Here is a 19,062-nt window from a genome sequence, read left to right on the forward strand (position 1 = left end):
CCTTGGTGACCCAGATGCTTGCCTGAAAGGCAGTGATTTCACTTCCTCCTTTCTCTAAGCAGGTATGATTCCCTCACACTTTTTGAAGCAAGACCCAAGCCTGTCAGAGCAGCCTCCAGACCTATCAACGTTCTTGGTTTCTTCCAAAATACCCCGTAGTTCTGCACTGCCTTGCTGTTGAGTTTGCCAGTTCTTCTGCCTAGAACACTCGTCAGAAGACTGCCCATGTGTCTCTTGCTCTGAGAATCCTTCTCAGACTTTGTCCCCATGAAAAATGCATTTGCCAAGCTCACTTATTTCCTGAACCCCTCAACACTTTTTGCAAATTCCTGGCAACGTGGATGGAGAGAGCCTGCTTTCTAATGAAAGTCTTGGATTGAATCTCCTTCTGTTAGACCAGAAGCTTATTGTTCAAATGAACCTGCTGTCTTTGCTGGGTCCCCTGACTTTACTCAGGCCTGAGACAGAGGAAGGCTCTTACAAATCCATGCATTTGTAAGAAGGCCTCAGGAAACCCTGGGCGAAATCTTAGCCGCTAAAATTTGTAATTAGGAAGATTTTTGTAAGTCAAATACAAATTCTTTTAGTTATCTTTTAGATAACTAAAATAAATAAATCAATAATTGAGAACTACACTAGAGTTATGTCTCCTTGAGTTTGAGACCCTCTGCCAATGTGCAAGGAGGGTGAGAGTGCTGGTTTGTTTGTGGGAAAGGAGTGAGGCAGGCATAGTTTTCAATCTGAAACCTTATAGTTTCCTATGAGACAGTCTCCCTTACCCAAGAGGTCTGGGTTTTTTATAAGGCAAGGAACTGGAGCAAGACGTTCATTCTGGTGAGATCCCCACTTCATAAAACAAGGAATGTCAGCCATGAATTATTTCCATAATAGCTCTGAGCAGGAAGACCTCTTACCCCTGACAGAAGTTGAAAGGGAGGTTTCCAGAAGCAGCTACTTTGAAAGGGCTCTGAAGGGAAGATGCCAGGTTTGCATAAGACAAAAAGAAACGGATGGGTGTGTAGTTGCTTTTGAACGGCGACTCAGTGTGAGCTCTGTATCCCGGGCAGGGCTACTGATTCTTGGGTAAAGTTCAAGTAGATCATTGATTCCTCTTTGAAGACCCAAAGCTCTCCTCCCAATGTCCCTTCTCCTAGTGATGCTTTCTTTTCTACTTCACTCTGATGTTTGGGTCTGCAAAGCTCCAGGCAGCACACCTGCTGCAGCCGACGGGATGCTTCACATTGCTTTTGGTGGGGACCCAGTGTGCACTGTTTATCTCTCACAGGCTGGGGATTGTCAGTCAGAAACTGAACTTCTGGTTTATCTTTGAATGCCCAAAGAGTGCTCTGCAAAAGCAGCAGTAGTAGGAGAGGTGCGGAGCTCTTGACTGGTGTGGCTCTCAGACTCTGACACTTGTAACTGATGGCCCCTGTCACTTCCTGTCATGCAACCCAAGTGGCGGGGAGGAGTTCCTTCAGGGAAACTATGCTCAGCCCTGTTCAGAGAATCCTGTGCACAGGGCTCCACTGCAGTTAGGAGCCGGCGAGTTCGGGTGGATGAGGTCAGAGCGCCCCATGGTGTGGTGCTGCCTCTTTGTCCCTGTGCAGGTAAGCCCCCTGCTGCTGAGCCTGGGATGGGCCGGCTCTCAACTCCCACCCGAGCCAGGATCTGAGGTGTGGGAGGACGCAGTGTTCTTTTTACCTTCCAAGACATTGATCAGAGAACTGCTGTTAAAAGTACCTGGGATGATGGAGCCAGATTCCCGCCTCACTTTAGTATGAATCAGAAGAGCACTGTGACTGTGTTTAAGACCGCAGATGGCTTTGCTTGGTTGCGAGGGTAAGCTGAGTGGCGTGCATAGCTGTCAGGGCCTCCTTTAGCATATGTGATTGGAGGGGAACAAAGGGAAGGGCTTTTCATGCTGTGCTCTGCAATGCTACTGTTTTAATTTTTGTAAGAGGATGATTTTAATTAATGGGAAGGAAAAGAGAAAAGAAGGATGCATCCGCCTTCTGTTTTATTGTTGCTATTTAATCACAAAGTGGATTTCCAAGATCTTCTCTTTTTCTTTGAATTGGAAGATGGCTAAACTCGGTTTTAGAAGTTCATGCTGCTTGGAGCAACTGTTTTGTAGGTTTCCCTAAAGTGATCCTGGTGTTTTTGAGTCTGTTTATTATTGGGAGAATGAAGTCAGATATTAGCAGTGGAGACTCAGACTTGATACCATGCTCATTAAGAACATGGTTGTTTGGTTTGGGTTATTTTGGAAAGAGTGTCTGGAAATGTTATGTTTCCATGGGTTGAAGAATGGTTAGGAGCTCGGAAAGTTACTTTCCCTATCCCTTTATTTGTTTTTTTGTGGAGGTAGTTGTTAAAGTTTTGGATAACCCAAAACTGTTCTTTGTTTGTTTGTTTGTTTTTGTTTTTTGAGACAGAATCTTGCTCTGTCATCCAGGCTGGAATATAGTGGCGCAATCACAGCTCACTGCAATCTTGACCGCCTGGGCTCCAGCAGTCCTCTTGCCTCAGCCTCCTGAGTAGCTGGGACTACAGGCATACACCACCATGCCCTGCTAATTATTTCATTTTTTTGTGGAAACGTGGGTCTCACTATGTTGCTCAGGCTCGTCTTAAACTCTGAGCTCAAGCAATCCTCCTTGAGCTCAAGCTTCAGCCTCCCAAAGTGCTGGGGTCAGAGGCATGAGCCACTGCACCTGGCTTGCCAAAACTGTTTTTTAAAGGCAATGTCCATTGCTTTTTCTATTCTTCTCATCAGAACTATGTTCCTGGGACTGATTTCTGTAACCCTAATTCCAGCTCTTGTGTATGACCATTGTGTCTGACCGTTCTAGACATATATTTTTTTCAAATTTTTTATTGTGGTAAAAATACATATAACACATAATTTACCATCTTGACTATTTTAAGTAAATAGCTTAGTGGTATTAAGTACATTCATAACGTTGTACAACCATCACCACCATCCATCTCCAGAACTCTTTTCACCTTGCAAAACTGAAACTCTATACCCGTTAAACAATAACTCTCCATTCTTCCCTCCCCCATCCCATGGCAACCACCATTCTACTTTCTGTCTCTATGATTTTGATCACTCTAAGTATCTCATATAAGTAGAGTCACACAGTATTTGTCTTTTTTTGACTGGCTTATTTCCCTTAGCATAATGTCCTCTGGGTGCATTCATGTTGTAACGTGTCAGAATTCCCTTCCTTCAAGAATATTCCATTATTGCATATGGTAGTAATATTGTATGGAGCTCTGAAGGTAACAGAGAAACAAATACTCAATTTCCCTGTGAATATATGACACTGTTGCATAATTATATATAGTACATATTTTGCATTTCATTATTACCTCTAATAGTGATTGAAAACTACCCTCTGTATTACAAGGCTGAAAGATTTGAGAGCTGTTTACTGTATGCCCCACATTAAACAGGGTTTTTTTGTCAATATTGTTAAATGGTGATATACCACATTTTGCTTATCCATTCATCCTTGGATGGACCTCGGGTTGCTTTCATGTTTTAACTGTTGTGAATAATGCTGCTATGAACATGAGTGTACAAATAATCTCTTAAGACCCTGCTTTCAATTTTTTTCCTGTAAGTTATTGGGGTACAGCTAGTATTTGGTTACATGAGTAAGTTCTTTAGTAGTGATTTGTGAAATTTTGTTGCACCCATCATCCAAGCAGTATACACTGCAACCTATTTGTAGTCTTTTATCCCTCATTGCCCTCTCACCCTTCCCCTCAAGTCCCCAAAGTCCATTGTATCATTCTTACGCCTTTGCGTCCTCATAGCTTAACTCCCACATATCAGTGAGATCATAACAATGTTTGGTTTTCCATTCCTGAGTTACTTCACTTAGAATAATAGTCTCCAATCTCATCCAGGTTGCTGCAATGCCGTTAATTCATTCCTTCTTATGGCTGAGTAGTATTCCATTGTGTAAATATAACATAGTTTATTTATCCACTCCTTGATTGATTAGTGTTTGGGTTTGTTCCATGATTTTGCAGTTGTGAATTGTGCTGCTATAAACATGCATGTGCAAGTATCTTTTTCGTATAATGACTCTTTTCCTCTGAGTAGATAGCCAGTAGTGGGATTGCTGAATCAAATGGTAGTTCTACTTTTAGTTCTTTAAGGAATCTCGACACTGTTTTCCATAGTAGTTGTACTAGTTTACATTCCCACTACCTGCTTTTTGTTTTTTTGAGTATATACCCAGAAGTAGTATTGCTAGAACAGACAGTAATTCTATTTTCAATGTTTTGAAGAGCCACCGTACTGTTTTCCACAGTGGCTATTCCATTTTATATTCCCACCTACAGTGCACAAGGGTTCCAGTTTCTCAGCATCCTCACCAACACCTCTCATTTTGATTTTTTTTTTCAGTAGTAGCCATTCTAATAGGTGTGAAGTGGTATCACCTTATAGTTTTGATTTGAATTTCTCTGATGATTAGCGATGTTGAGCATCTTTTCATGTGCATTATTGACCATTTGTATGTCTTTTTTGCAGAAATGTCTGTTCGAGTCCTTTGCTCACTTTTGAATTGGGTTGCTTATTTTTTTGTTACTGAGTTTAGGAGTTCTTTACATATTCTGAATATTAATCTCTTTTCAGTATATTATATGCAAATACATTATCCCATTCTTTGTGTTGCCGTTTTGTTTTGTTGACACTGTTTAGACATACTTTTGTTTGTTTGTTTGTTTGTTGTTTCTTGTTTTTAAGGAGACAGGGTCTTTCTTCTGTTGCCCAAGCTTGAGTGCAGTGGCACAATCATAGCTCATTGCAGCCTTGAACTCCTGGGCTCAAGGGATCCTCCCACCTCAGCCTCCCAAGTAGCTGGGACTACAAGTGTACACCACCATACCCGGCTAATTTTTTAACTTTTTTGTCAAGACCAGGTATTGCAGTGTTGCCCAGACTCATCTTGAACTCCTGGCCGTAAGTGATCCTCCCACGTTGGCCTTCCAAAGTGCTAGGATTATGGACATGAGCCACTGCATGCCCCTCGGACGTATATTTTTAATACTTTGATGTGACTGGGGTAATTTCAGCCTTTCCCCATCTCACTCACCTCACTATTTGCTCTCTTGATAAATAATTTTTGAGCCGTTCAAGTATGAACGTTGACAACACTCAAATGATTGATTACATGTCAGTGATAGTTAATGCAATGTTAATAACGATATAATACGATAATAACTTACATTTATTAGATGCTTATCTAAACACTTTACTCATATTCGGTCATGAAAGTCTTACAACACTGTAGGGATTGCCTATTATCATTATTCTTATTTTGCAGATGGCAAAACTGAGATTTACAGAAGATAAATAATTTGTCTAGGTCACCTGAATGGTTAAGTAGTGGATCAGGTTTCAAACCCAGGAAAAATGGATTCAGAAATGATGTTTTTAGCCATTAGGTGCTATGTGATGACTTTAATGTGGGGTTCTTCCCAGATCTCCTATTATGTGCAACATCTGCAGTAATACTTTCCTTTCCAATGGTTTGGTAAGTTGTCCCATTTTGGTGAATGTTTGCTGTGGTCCCGTTAGTGCCTAAGTAAGAGGCACCTATGACAAGCACTACTTTCTCTGGACTCAGTTTCCCCACTTGTCAAATCAGAGATGTCTCTAAACTCATTTTAGCTCAGATATGAGTCTAAAGTATGCAAATATCTTGCACAAAAAGTCAAAAATAGTTTTCACATCTGCCCTATATCAAAGGCAAATGATTTAATGAATGATTTAATGAATGTGTTTAAGCACCCATTTCCCAAGGATATCAACTAGAACTCAAAATGTAATTTACTTACTAGCTACTTTAGTCTGCTTATGAACATATATATATATATATATTTTTTTTTTTTTTTTTTTCTTTTCTTTTCTTTTAGAGACAGTTTTGCTCTGTCACCCATGCTGGAGTGCAGTGGCATGATCATAGCTCACTGCAACCTTGACTTTCTGGGCTCAAGTGATCCTCCCCCATCAGCCTCTGGAATAGCTCAGACCTTAGTGTGTAAGGGCTTAGCAACAACAGGGCTCTGAAGCACCTATGTCCTGAGGTAAACATGGACATAGTTTGATTTTGTGGAGGGAAGGAAGCAGCATATTCGATGGAAGGTTGAGACTGCATTTTAAAGCCGCTATTCTAGCCATGTTTTTACAGCTTGCCCAGGACGCCAAGTAGGAGCCATGGAAGGGGAAGTTGATTCAAACCAGATCCTAAAAAGGCCTCTCTTGATGGAACACTCAGACGTGTGACTCGGAGCAGGCAAGGTTAGAGTGGTGACCCCAGCTGTTCACTGGGACAAAAACAATGGGTGGCTTTAGGACCTAAATATAGACAAAGTGGATGTCACTTAGGGAAACTCGGGAAACTCGCTCCTGATACTGACCTGGGTAGGCAGTTCTCTTGGGAAGCAGCTCTTGTGTGCCAACCCTTGCTCTGCTAGCCCTCTTTTGCTGAATATCTCTGTCCGTATTCTAGCTTCCCTGCATTCTTTGGGCACCTGCTTCAGCTTGGCAGCCTTGAAATAACCCATGACAGATCCTTATTTCCCCGTCTCTCCCTTCCAAGTCTTCCTTGCAGTGCTTACCACCTCTCTCCCTTTCTCTCACAGACCTCACACAGCCCCTGCCATAAACCCCAGGTGTCGTCTCCAGCATATTCCTTGTGGAGCAGGGATAAGAGCACTGGGCTGGGAGTTAGGAGTCTGAGGATCAAGTTCTGGATTTTGCAGTTAACTCTGGGCAATGCTAAACTTCCCCAGTACCAGGTTCTCCAAGCAGAACCAGTAGAGATATAGCTGTCAAAGACTGAGATCCTGGAAGTTGCAGCCTGAAGTCAAATCCTCACTGTCACTTACTCTGTGACCTTGTGCAAGTTCCTTACCTCTCTGGGCCTCAGTTTCTTCACCTGCAGGATGAAGATGCTGATAGTACCTGCCTCATAGGGTATCAGGAATTTATAAAATAATATCTGTGAAGTGCTTCAAACAGCATATCTTTTTAGTGCTCAAAAATGCTCACTATGCTCCATTGATCTATATCTCTGTTTTGGTACCAGTACCATGCTGTTTTGGTTACTATAGCCTTGTAGTATAGTTTGAAGTCAGGTAGCGTGATGCCTCCAGCTTTGTTCTTTTGACTTAGGACTGTCTTGGCAATGTGGGCTCTTTTTCGGTTCCATATGAACTTTAAAGCAGTTTTTTCCAATTCTGTGAAGAAAGTCATTGGTAGCTTGATGGGGATGGCATTGAATCTATAAATAACCTTGGGCAGTATGGCCATTTTCACGATATTGATTCTTCCTATCCATGAGCATGGTATACAGCCAACAGACACATGAAAAAATGCTCATCATCACTCGCCATCAGAGAAATGCAAATCAAAACCACAATGAGATACCATCTCACACCAGTTAGAATGGCAATCATTAAAAAGTCAGGAAACAACAGGTGCTGGAGAGGATGTGGAGAAATAGGAACACTTTTACACTGTTGGTGGGATTGTAAACTACTTCAACCATTATGGAAAACAGTATGGCAATTCCTCAAGGATCTAGAACTAGATGTACCATATGACCCAGCCATCCCACTACTGGGTATATACCCAAAGGATTATAAATCATGCTGCTATAAAGACACATGCACACGTATGTTTATTGCGGCACTATTCACAATAGCAAAGACTTGGAATCAACCCAAATGTCCATCAGTGACAGACTGGATTAAGAAAATGTGGCACATATACACCATGGAATATTATGCAGCCATAAAAAAGGATGAGTTTGTGTCCTTTGTAGGGACATGGATGCAGCTGGAAACCATCATTCTTAGCAAACTATCACAAGAACAGAAAACCAAACACCGCATGTTCTCACTCATAGGTGGGAACTGAACAATGACATCACTTGGACTCGGGAAGGGGAACATCACACATCGGGGCCTATCATGGGGAGGGGGGAGGGGGGAGGGATTGCATTGGGAGTTACACCTAATATAAATGACGAATTGATGGGTGCTGATGAGTTGATGGGTGCAGCACACCAACATGGCACAAGTATACGTATGTAACAAACCTGCACGTTATGCACATGTACCCTAGAACTTAAAGTATAATTTAAAAAAAAATGCTCACTATGATTATGATTGTGATTTTTAGGAAAAAGAGTCTTGTAATAGATCAGTGTTTCCCAAATTTCACTTACATTTTTCATATTCACATACCATCGGTACTATTATTTTTTAGTTACTGTATTTATTTAAATTATCTCTTTTTTGTTTTTGTTTTTGCTTTTTTAGTTTTGGGTTTTTTGGTTTGTTTTTGGTTTTTTTTTAGACTTAGGTGCATCCTAAGCAGTAATAGTCCTGAAATCACAGGTTGGAAATGTGTTTCCTAAAACATATTATAATAAATATATGCAGGTCTATTGCATATGGTCTGAGATGATATTATATCACCAGTGGGGTCCACTTTCCATGCTTTGGGGACCGCAGAACCAGTGGCTCTGAGCACCTGAGGTCCAGGTTGCTGCCTGTAGTGATTTTGACTGTACTCATCCCATCTTTCCCTCAATCAGGCACTGCCTGAGAACCATCTTTGTGCTGGATTCTGCACCGGGTGCCAAGGTGGCCAAAATATGGGTCTTCATAGTCCCTACTGTCTTCTTTGAATGGGACATTACCAGCCCAGAGAAAATTGGGGAGAGAGGGACACACACAAAATGACCCAATTTCTGAAACTGCATCTTAAAAGTTAGAAAAGCCAGGGCCACTCTCCCTGCCTGAAACTTCTGGAGTTGGGTAAAGGAGACCATCTCAGTCAGCGTTTGCTGAGTCACAGCTACCCCAAAACTCAGTGGCAAACAATAACAAACATTTATTCTTATGCTTATAAGTGTGCAGGTTGGCTGGGGTGGTCTGTCCTACGTGGGTTCATTCTGGACAGTGCTACCCACATATATATTCTTCTCTTGTGGAGCAAGCAGAAACACATGATGTCTCTTAAGATGTAGGCTCAGAGTTGGTACACCATCTCTTCCACCTCACAGGATCAAGCCATGGAGGTCAGGAAAAGGCATAAATATTTGCTGAAGAATAAATAGATCTACCACCAAGCTCATCACCATTTACTTACTAAACCCACATTTACTGAATGCATATTGTGTGAAGCATTCTGCGTGTTGCTGGGAGTGGGGGATGTTAAACGTAGTAACAGTAAGTGATGAAGGTGATGAGAACGCCTATCCCAAGGCCTGGCATGTATTAGGTCCTAAATGAATATGTGATGAATGATGATCTACTGGTACCTCTTGAGTGCTGACTAGTGATGAGTATTTCACTGGGATTATTTCATCTTTCCTTCCCAGCCCTCTTGGGCAGATACAGCAAGCTGGGATCAGACAAGTGCAAGGCTGTTAAATGCTTGTGATCTTCTGATATGAGAAAGGGAGAGTTGATGGAGGCACAGCAGCAGGGAGAGGCCACATGCCATGAGACCATCCCTGATGCTGGGGAGAGAGGCAGGCTCTGCACCAGCCAAGCACAGGTTCAAATCTCTTATGTGTATATTTCCATGAACACTTTGTGGGCTGTTTTGGGCACCAACCCTTCAAGCACCCGCACATACTAAGAATTTAGCATGGTGCTTGGCCTGTCATAGTTTCACTAAATCACTAGCCCTCTGCCTTCCTGAGTTCACATGTGTCTTTGAGTGTTCTCTTTAGAAACCTGCACATAGTTGTGAAAATGTCTGTACGGCCCCCTGGCTCCTGGTGAAGAACTCTGCTCTAATTTTTCACTCCATCCATTCTCCCTTGTCCTTCTTTCCCTCTTAAGAAACTACTCCAGAAGCGAAGCAGTGTTTTTCTGTATTTGTATGCCAGTGTCAGGTCCAGGGTATGACTCGTATTAGCTGCCCAATGAGTGTTTTCTAGATGAGTGAGAGAATAAAGATGACAGTGTTGATGATACCTTGTTTGCATGTGCATAGTGTCAGGGAATTTTTGAACTGAATGAAATAGAACATGCATATGCATGTGTCATTATGATAGAATGATTTCTGTTCCTTTGGGTATATACCTAGTAATGGGATTGCTGGGTCGAATGATATTTCTGTTTTAAGGTCTTTCAGGAATCACCACACATTGCATCCAACCCCTTTATTTTCTGGATTATAAAACTGAGACTGAGTTATAAACCTGACCCAAAGACATACAGCTAATAATAATAATAATATCATTATTATTATTATAATTAACATTCCCCCCACAAGCAGATACAATTAGATCGCATTCCCTCAGTACCTTTTCAGAATACAGGGTCCATTCTGATTTGTCAGTTTTATGGGTCACATTGCAAAACTGAGTTTTCTTGTCCCTCATATCTGAAGCCAAAGATATGGATGACAGAAACATATTCCACATCTCAACTGCAGAACCATTATGGTGTGAGCCCCTTAAGGCAAAGTGCTTGTCACCTCACCTCTTTCTCTGGATCTCCCCTTTCCACTCTGTCCTTCAGTTCTCGCCCAGATCTGTGTATATGGATTGCGGAGATGGGGACATTTGTGCTGTGGTTGGTCAAGCTGTGGGTGGAAGGTGGATTACGGACAGAGCAAGGGAGGAATTTGTTCCTGCAGAGTCCTGGAAATCTTATTTGGAGCTGTTCTTCTATTCTTAGTTTTGAAGGCACTTTGTTCTCTGGTGCATTGTTTTAACAGCCACCAGGAAATCAGTCCCCGCTCGGGGTCACTGGTGTCTGCCTGTGGCCACCCAGGTGGGAAGTGTACTGGTTTTTTGTAGAGTTGATCCTTTGTCATCAGGATCATTGTAGCCCTTTCTCCTCTTGTTGCCCACCCTGTCTGCATGGGGCAGGGAAGGGTAAGAAGGAAAAAGAGATTCCAGTGAGTCTCTTTTTCTTTATAGCAATGATTAACTGTACACTTCTTTTGTTCCTTTAAGTTCAGGGGTACATGTGCAGGTTTGTTTTATAGGTAAACTTGTGTCATGGGGGTTTGTTCTATCAATTATTTCATCACTAAGGATTAAGCCCAATACCCATTAGTTATTCTTCCTGATCCTCCCTGTCCTCCCACCCTCCACCCTCTGATAGGCCCCAGTGTGTGTTGTTCCCCTCTATGTGTCCATGTGTTCTCATCATTTAGCTCCCACTTATAGGTGAGAACATACAGTATTTGGTTTTCTGTTCCTGCATTAGTTTGCTAAGGATAATGGCCTCCAGCTTCATCCATGTTCCTGCAAAACACATGATCTCATTCTTTCTATAGCTGCATAGTATTCTGTGGTGTATATGTACAACATTTTCTTTATTTAGTCTACTGTTGATGGACATCTAGGTTGATTCCATGTCTTTGCTATTGTGAATAGTGCTACAACGAACATACATGTGCATGTGTCATTATGATAGAATAATTTATATTCCTTTGGGTGTATACCCAGTAATGGGATTGCTGGGTCGAATGGTATTTCTGTTTTTAGGTCTTTCAGGAATCGCCACACTGATTTCCATAATGGTTGAACTAGTTTACATTCCCACCAAAAGTGTATAAGCAAATAACTACATTTATTTCTGTGTAAAAAGAAAGATGCTAAAATCCGGACCTCCACAGCACTGTGCTTTCTGGAGCAGTGTTGTCCAATAGAAGTAGAATGTTAGCCAGGTGCCGTGGCTCACGCCCATAATCTGAGCACTTTGGGAGGCTGAGGCAGGTGGATCACCTGAGGTCAGAAGATCGAGACCAGCATGGCTAACATGGTGAAACCCTAACTCTACTAAAAATACAAAATTAGCTGAGTGTGATGACGCAGGCCTTTAATCCCAGCTACTCAGGAGGCTGAGGCAGGAGAATCGCTTGGACCCAGGAGGCTGAGGTTGCAGTGAGCTGGGATCATGCCATTGAACTCCAGCCTGGGCAACAAAAGCGAAACTCCGTCTCAAGAAAAAAAAGAAGTAGAATGTGAGCCACATTTATGATTTTAAATTTCCTAGTAGCCACATTAAAATAAGTAAAAAGAAGCAGACAACATTCATTTTAACAATATATTTTAACTCAGTATCTCTAAATACTAGCTTTTCTTTTTTCTTTTCTTTTCTTTCTTTCTTTCTTTCTTTTTTTTTTTTTCTTTTTTTTTTTTTGAGGTGGAATCTCACTCTGTAGCCCAGGCTGGAGTACAATAGTGCGATTTCGGCTCACTGCGACCTCGGCCTCCCAGGTTCAAGCTATTCTCCTGCCTCAGCCTGCTGAGTAGCTGGAATTACAGGTGCCCGCCACCACACCCAGCTAATTTTTGTATTTTTAGTAGAAATTAGGTTTCACCACGTTTGCCAGGCTGGTCTCGAACTCCTGACCCCAGGTGATCCACTCACCTCGGCCTCCCAAAGTGCTAAGATTACAGGCGTGAGCCACTGCACCCAGCCCAAATACTAACATTGCAATCGCTATAAAAATTATTAAGAAGATGTTTTACATTCTCTTTTTCATACCAAGTCTTCAGTATCCAGTGAATGTTGTATACTTAGAGCACATCTCAATTCAGACTAGACACATTTCAATGTCAGTGACCACATGTGGTTCATGGTAGCCATCGAACACTGCGGATCCACAGAACACCAGTAAGTGCTTCTTGTGATGACAGAAATGTTTTCTATCTGCTCTGTCTCATATGGAGGCCACTAGCCACAGGTGGCTATTGAGCACTTGAAATGTGGCTAGTGCAGCTGAGGAGCTGTGTTTTAAATTTTATTTAGTTTTAATTAATTAAAATGTGAATTTAAACAGTTATATGTGCCTAGTGGCTCCCATACTGGAGTGGGCACGGTGGCTCACGCCTGTAATCCCAGCACTTTGGGAGGCCAAGGTGGGCAGATCACGAGATCAGGAGTTCGAGACCAGCCTGACCAACATGGTGAAACCCCATCTCTACTAAAAATACAAAAAATAACCGGAGTGGTGTGTGCCTGTAATCCCAGCTACTCAGGAGGCTGAGGCAGGAGAAATGCTTGAACCCACGAGGTTGAAGTTGCAGTGAGCAAGATCGTACCACTTCACTCCAGCCTGGCGACAGAGCAAAACTCTGTCTCCAAAAAAAAAAAAAGTGAATTTAAACAGTCACATGTACCTAGTGGCTCCCATATTGGACAGCACAACTCTAGAGATTTGATCTTATTAGAAAAATATCAATTTAAACTTGACCGGGGTATCATTTCTCACCTACCACATTGGCAGAAATTAGAAAGTTGGATAATATTGTTCAACGAGGGGAACAGAACCTTTTATACATGGCCAGTAGGAGTATAAATTAGAGCAGGCTTTATGGAGGCCAGTTGGCAATGTTTAGCAAACTTACAAATACACATTCCCTTGACCCCAACCATTCTGTTTCTGGATATTAATGCTACAGAGTCTCTTATGCATGTAGGCTGGTTTATGTAGAAGGATATTTGCTGCAGCAGAAGATTGGAAACTACATACATACTCAGTCAATAGGGACTTAAATAAATACGTTATTGCACATTTTAAAACTGTAATTTTTATTTTATTTTATTTTATTTTTCGAGACAGAGTCTCGCTCTGTCGCCCAGGCTGGAGTGCAGTGACCGGATCTCGGCTCACTGCAAGCTCCGCCTTCCAGGTTTATGCCATTCTCCTGCCTCAGCCTCCCGAGTAGCTGGGACTACAGGCGCCCGCCACCTCACCCAGCTATTTTTTTTTTTTTTTTTTTTTAGTAGAGACGGGGTTTCACCATGTTAGCCAGGATGGTCTCGATCTCCTGACCTCGTGATCCGCCCGTCTCGGACTCCCAAAGTGCCGGGATTACAGGCTTGAGCCACCGCACCCGGCCTTAAAACTGTAATTTGCAACTACTGAAAAAAATTGATTATTTGATAGCGTGGAAAGCTTTCCCAAATATAGTGTTAAGCAAGTGTAGAGCAGTACTTATAGAGTGTTAGCATTGGTTAAAATAGATGATTTGCTTATTTATGTCTAGAGCAGGTGTGGAAGAATGCAGAAGGAAGCAATGTCTGGGATGTGAGAGAGGTTGACATCATCATATGGTGCCTATACCCTTTTGGAATTTAATCCTGTGCATTTGTATATTACCTATTCAAAAAATGAATACCTAAAAAACAAAAAGAGAAAACTGTAAGGGAAGGGTGAATCAGAGAAGGCTTCCTAAAGAAAGTGACCTTTGGACTGGATTGTAAAAGATGCATAGGAGTCCTTCAGGCAGGAGGAAGGCTGAGGCTCAACGGCGTGAATGAGTGGGATGGGTTTAGTCATCTACATGTACCCAGCAGTGGCGGAGTATCCGTGTATAAAAGAGCATAGTAATGGAGTTTGGACATGCATGACTAGCCAGATGGGAGAGGTTTTATGAGTAGAGTTTGGATTTAACTCTGAACCAGAGGAGCCAGAGATAGTTTGAAGGAAATGGGAAGTAACATGCTTGTATTGGTATGAATGACATCTTTGGTGGAGTGGTGAAGTGGCCTGAAAGAGTGGTTCTCAAAGTGTGATCTGAGGAGCCCTAGGAGTCCCCAAGGCCTAGAGGGTACTGACGACATAAATACAAAACAGATGTTCTTTGTATGTGTCGACCAAAATAACAAATCATAGCAGCTTTATTGCAGGAGCAGATGTGTGAATCCAGCTGTCTTCTGTGCAGCCAAACATTAGAGTAGTCAAAACATAAAACAATATGACTCTTAGTTTTTTTGAAAATATAGTTAATTTTTATTAAAATATGGTAATTAGATTAGCAAGTAATATGTTTATTTTTAAAAGAATAAATATTTTTAAAATTTCTCAGTTTTGGCTGGGCACGGTGGCTCATGCCTGTAGTCTCAGCACTTTGGGAGGCCAAGGTGGGAAGATCGCTTGAGCCCAGGAGTTTGAGACTGTCCTGTCAACATAGCGAGACTCCATCTCTACAAATACTTTTTTAAAAGGCTGGTTGCAGTGGCCTGTAATCCCAATACTTTGGGGGCCAAAGTGGGAGGACTGCCTGAGCCCAGGGGTTTTGAGACCAACATGGGCCACCTGTCCAAACCTCATTCATCTCTACCGAAAAAAATACAAAAGTTAACTGGGTGTGGTGGCACATGCCTGTATTCCCAGCTACTTGGGAGGCTGAGGTGGGAGGATAGCTTAAGCTGGGGAAGCAGAGGTTACAGTGAGCTGAGATTGCAACACTGCACCCCAGCCTGGGTAACAGAGCTAGACTCTGTCTCAAAAAATACATATATATATATATATATAGGCATGGTAGCATGTACCTGGTTCCAGCTACTTGGGAGGCTGAGGCAGGAGGATTGCCTGAGCCAAGGAAGTCGAGGCTGCAGTGATCCGTGATCATGCCACTGCACTCCAGCCTGGGTGAGAGAGTGAGACCTTGTCTCAAAAAAAAAATCTCAGTTTTATTTTCTAATACGGTACACCATATCTATCAACACAAATTTATACCTGCAATCAAGGTATCTAGATGTTTCCAAAATTTATTTGTGTTGATAGATACAACTAACCTAAACAAAAACTCACTGGGGCCCTCACTAATTTTTGAAAGTATAAAAGCATCTTGAAAAAAAAAAAAAAGAGGGGGGCGGAGCAAGATGGCCGAATAGGAACAGCTTCAGTCTCCATCTCCCAGCGCGAGCGACACAGAAGACCGGCGATTTCTGCATTTTCAACGGAGGTACTGGGGTCATCTCACTCGGGAGTGCCGGACAATCGGTGCTGGTCAGCTGCTGCAGCCCGACCAGCGAGAGCTGAAGCAGGGCGAGGCATCGCCTCACCTGGGAAGCGCGAGGGGGAAGGGAGTCCCTTTTCCTAGCCAGGGGAACTGAGACACACAACACCTGGAAAATCGGGTAACTCCCACCCCAATACTGCGCTGTAACACCGGCACACCGGAGATTGTATCCCACACCTGGCCGGGAGGGTCCCACGCCCACGGAGCCTCTCTCCTTGCTAACACAGCAGTCTGCGGCAATCTAACCGCAAGGCAGCAGCGAGGCTGGGGGAGGGGCGCCCGCCATCGCTGAGGCTTAAGTAGGTAACTAAAGCCGCTGGGAAGCTGGAACTGGGTGGAGCTCACAGCAGCTCAAGGAAACCTGCCTGTCTCTGTAGACTGCGCCTCTGGGGACAGGGCTCAGCTAAAGGAGTAGAAGCCTGTGAAACGCGAACGACTCTGTCTGACAGCTTTGAAGAGAGCAGTGGATCTCCCAACACAGAGGTTGAGATCTGAGAAGGGGCAGTCTGCCTGCTCAAGTGGGTCCCTGACCCCTGAGTAGCCTAACTGGGAGACATCCCCCACTAGGGGCAGTCCGACACCCCACACCTCACAGGGTGGAGTACACCCCTGAGAGGAAGCTTCCAAAGCAAGAATCAGACAGGTGCACTCGCTGTTCAGCAATATTCTATCTTCTGCAACCTCTGCTGCTGATACCCAGGCAAACAGGGTCTGGAGTGGACCTCAAGCAATCTCCAACAGACCTATAGCTGAGGGTCCTGACAGTCAGAAGGAAACCTATCAAACAGGAAGGACACCTATATCAAAACCCCATCAGTACGTCACCATCATCAAAGACCAGTGACAGATAAAACCACAAAGATGGGGAAAAAGCAGGGCAGAAAAGCTGGAAATTCAAAAAATAAGAGCGCATCTCCTCCTGCAAAGGAGCACAGCCCATCGCCAGCAACGGATCAAAGCTGGTCAGAGAATGATTTTGATGAGATGAGAGAAGAAGGCTTCAGTCCATCAAACCTCTCAGAGCTAAAGGAGGAATTACGTACCCAGCGCAAAGAAACTAAAAATCTTGAAAAAAAAAGTGGAAGAATTGACAGCTAGACTAATTAATGCAGAGAAGGTCATAAATGAAATGACAGAGATGAAAACCATGACACGAGAAATACGTGACAAATGCACAAGCTTCAGTAACCGACTCGATCAACTGGAAGAAAGAGTATCAGCGATTGAGGATCAAATGAATGAAATGAAGCGAGAAGAGAAACCAAAAGAAAAAAGAAGAAAAAGAAATGAACAAAGCCTGCAAGAAGTATGGGATTATGTAAAAAGACCAAATCTACGTCTGATTGGGGTGCCTGAAAGTGAGGGGGAAAATGGAACCAAATTGGAAAACACTCTACAGGATATCATCCAGGAGAACTTCCCCAACCTAGCAGGGCAGGCCAACATTCAAATTCAGGAAATACAGAGAACGCCACAAAGATACTCCTCCAGAAGAGCAACTCCAAGACACATAATTGCCAGATTCACCAAAGTTGAAATGAAGGAAAAAATCTTAAGGGCAGCCAGAGAGAAAGGTCGGGTTACCCACAAAGGGAAGCCCATCAGACTGACAGCAGATCTCTCGGCAGAAACTCTACAAGCCAGAAGAGAGTGGGGGCCAATATTCAACGTTCTTAAAGAAAAGAATTTTAAACCCAGAATTTCATATCCAGCCAAACTAAGTTTCATAAGTGAAGGAGAAATAAAATTCTTTACAGATAAGCAAATGCTTAGAGATTTTGTCACCACCAGGCCTGCCTTACAAGAGACCCTGAAGGAAGCCCTAAACATGGAAAGGAACAACCGGTACCAGCCACTGCAAAAACATGCCAAAATGTAAAGACCATCGAGCCTAGGAAGAAACTGCATCAACTAATGAGCAAAATAACCAGTTAATATCATAATGGCAGGATCAAGATCACACATAACAATATTAACCTTAAATGTAAATGGACTAAATGCTCCAATTAAAAGACACAGTCTGGCAAACTGGATAAAGAGTCAAGACCCATCAGTCTGCTGTCTTCAGGAGACCCATCTCACATGCAGAGACATACATAGGCTCAAAATAAAAGGATGGAGGAAGATCTACCAAGCAAATGGAGAACAAAAAAAAGCAGGGGTTGCAATCCTAGTCTCTGATAAAACAGACTTTAAACCATCAAAGATCAAAAGAGACAAAGAAGGCCATTACATAATGGTAAAGGGATCAATCCAACAGGAAGAGCTAACTATCCTAAATATATATGCACCTAATACAGGAGCACCCAGATTCATAAAGCAAGTCCTTAGAGACTTACAAAGAGACTTAGACTCCCATACAATAATAATGGGAGACTTCAACACTCCACTGTCAACATTAGACAGATCAACGAGACAGAAAGTTAACAAGGATATCCAGGAATTGAACTCATCTCTGCACCAAGTGGACCTAATAGACATCTATAGAACTCTCCACCCCAAGTCAACAGAATATACATTCTTCTCAGCACCACATCACACTTATTCCAAAATTGACCACATAATTGGAAGTAAAGCACTCCTCAGCAAATGTAAAAGAACACAAATTATAACAAACTGTCTCTCTGACCACAGTGCAATCAAACTAGAACTCAGGACTAAGAAATTCAATCAAAACCGCTCAACTACATGGAAACTGAACAACCTGCTCCTGAATGACTACTGGGTACATAACGAAATGAAAGCAGAAATAAAGATGTTCTTTGAATCCAATGAGAACAAAGATACAACATACCAGAATCTCTGGGACACATTTAAAGCAGTATGTAGAGGGAAATTTATAGCACTAAGTGCCCACAAGAGAAAGCAGGAAAGATCTAAAATTGACACTCTAACATCACAATTAAAAGAACTAGAGAGGCAAGAGCAAACACATTCAAAAGCTAGCAGAAGGCAAGAAATAACTAAGATCAGAGCAGAACTGAAGGAGATAGAGACACAAAAAACCCTCCAAAAAATCAATGAATCCAGGAGTTGGTTTTTTGAAAAGATCAACAAAATTGACAGACCGCTAGCAAGGCTAATAAAGAAGAAAAGAGAGAGGAATCAAATAGACGCAATAAAAAATGATAAAGGGGATATCACCACCGACCCCACAGAAATACAAACTACCATCAGAGAATACTATAAACACCTCTACGCAAATCAACTAGAAAATCTAGAAGAAATGGATAATTTCCTGGAC

General features: G+C 42.5%; 1 protein-coding gene across 1 annotated transcript in view; it reads left to right on the forward strand.

Annotated features, from left to right (window-relative positions):
* Positions 1 to 1,449: 1,449 nt before the first annotated feature.
* ARHGEF3 (Rho guanine nucleotide exchange factor 3) overlaps positions 1,450 to 19,062 on the forward strand; it is a 205,178-nt gene continuing 187,565 nt past the window's right edge. Inside the window, exon 1 of the mRNA XM_023201063.2 lies at positions 1,450 to 1,607. Coding sequence (XP_023056831.1) covers positions 1,557 to 1,607 — 51 coding nt within the window. The 5' untranslated portion in view covers positions 1,450 to 1,556. The remainder of the gene's footprint in view (positions 1,608 to 19,062) is intronic.

This window comes from Piliocolobus tephrosceles, chromosome 2 (assembly GCF_002776525.5).
Source record: "Piliocolobus tephrosceles isolate RC106 chromosome 2, ASM277652v3, whole genome shotgun sequence".
Classification (NCBI taxonomy): domain Eukaryota; kingdom Metazoa; phylum Chordata; class Mammalia; order Primates; family Cercopithecidae; genus Piliocolobus; species Piliocolobus tephrosceles.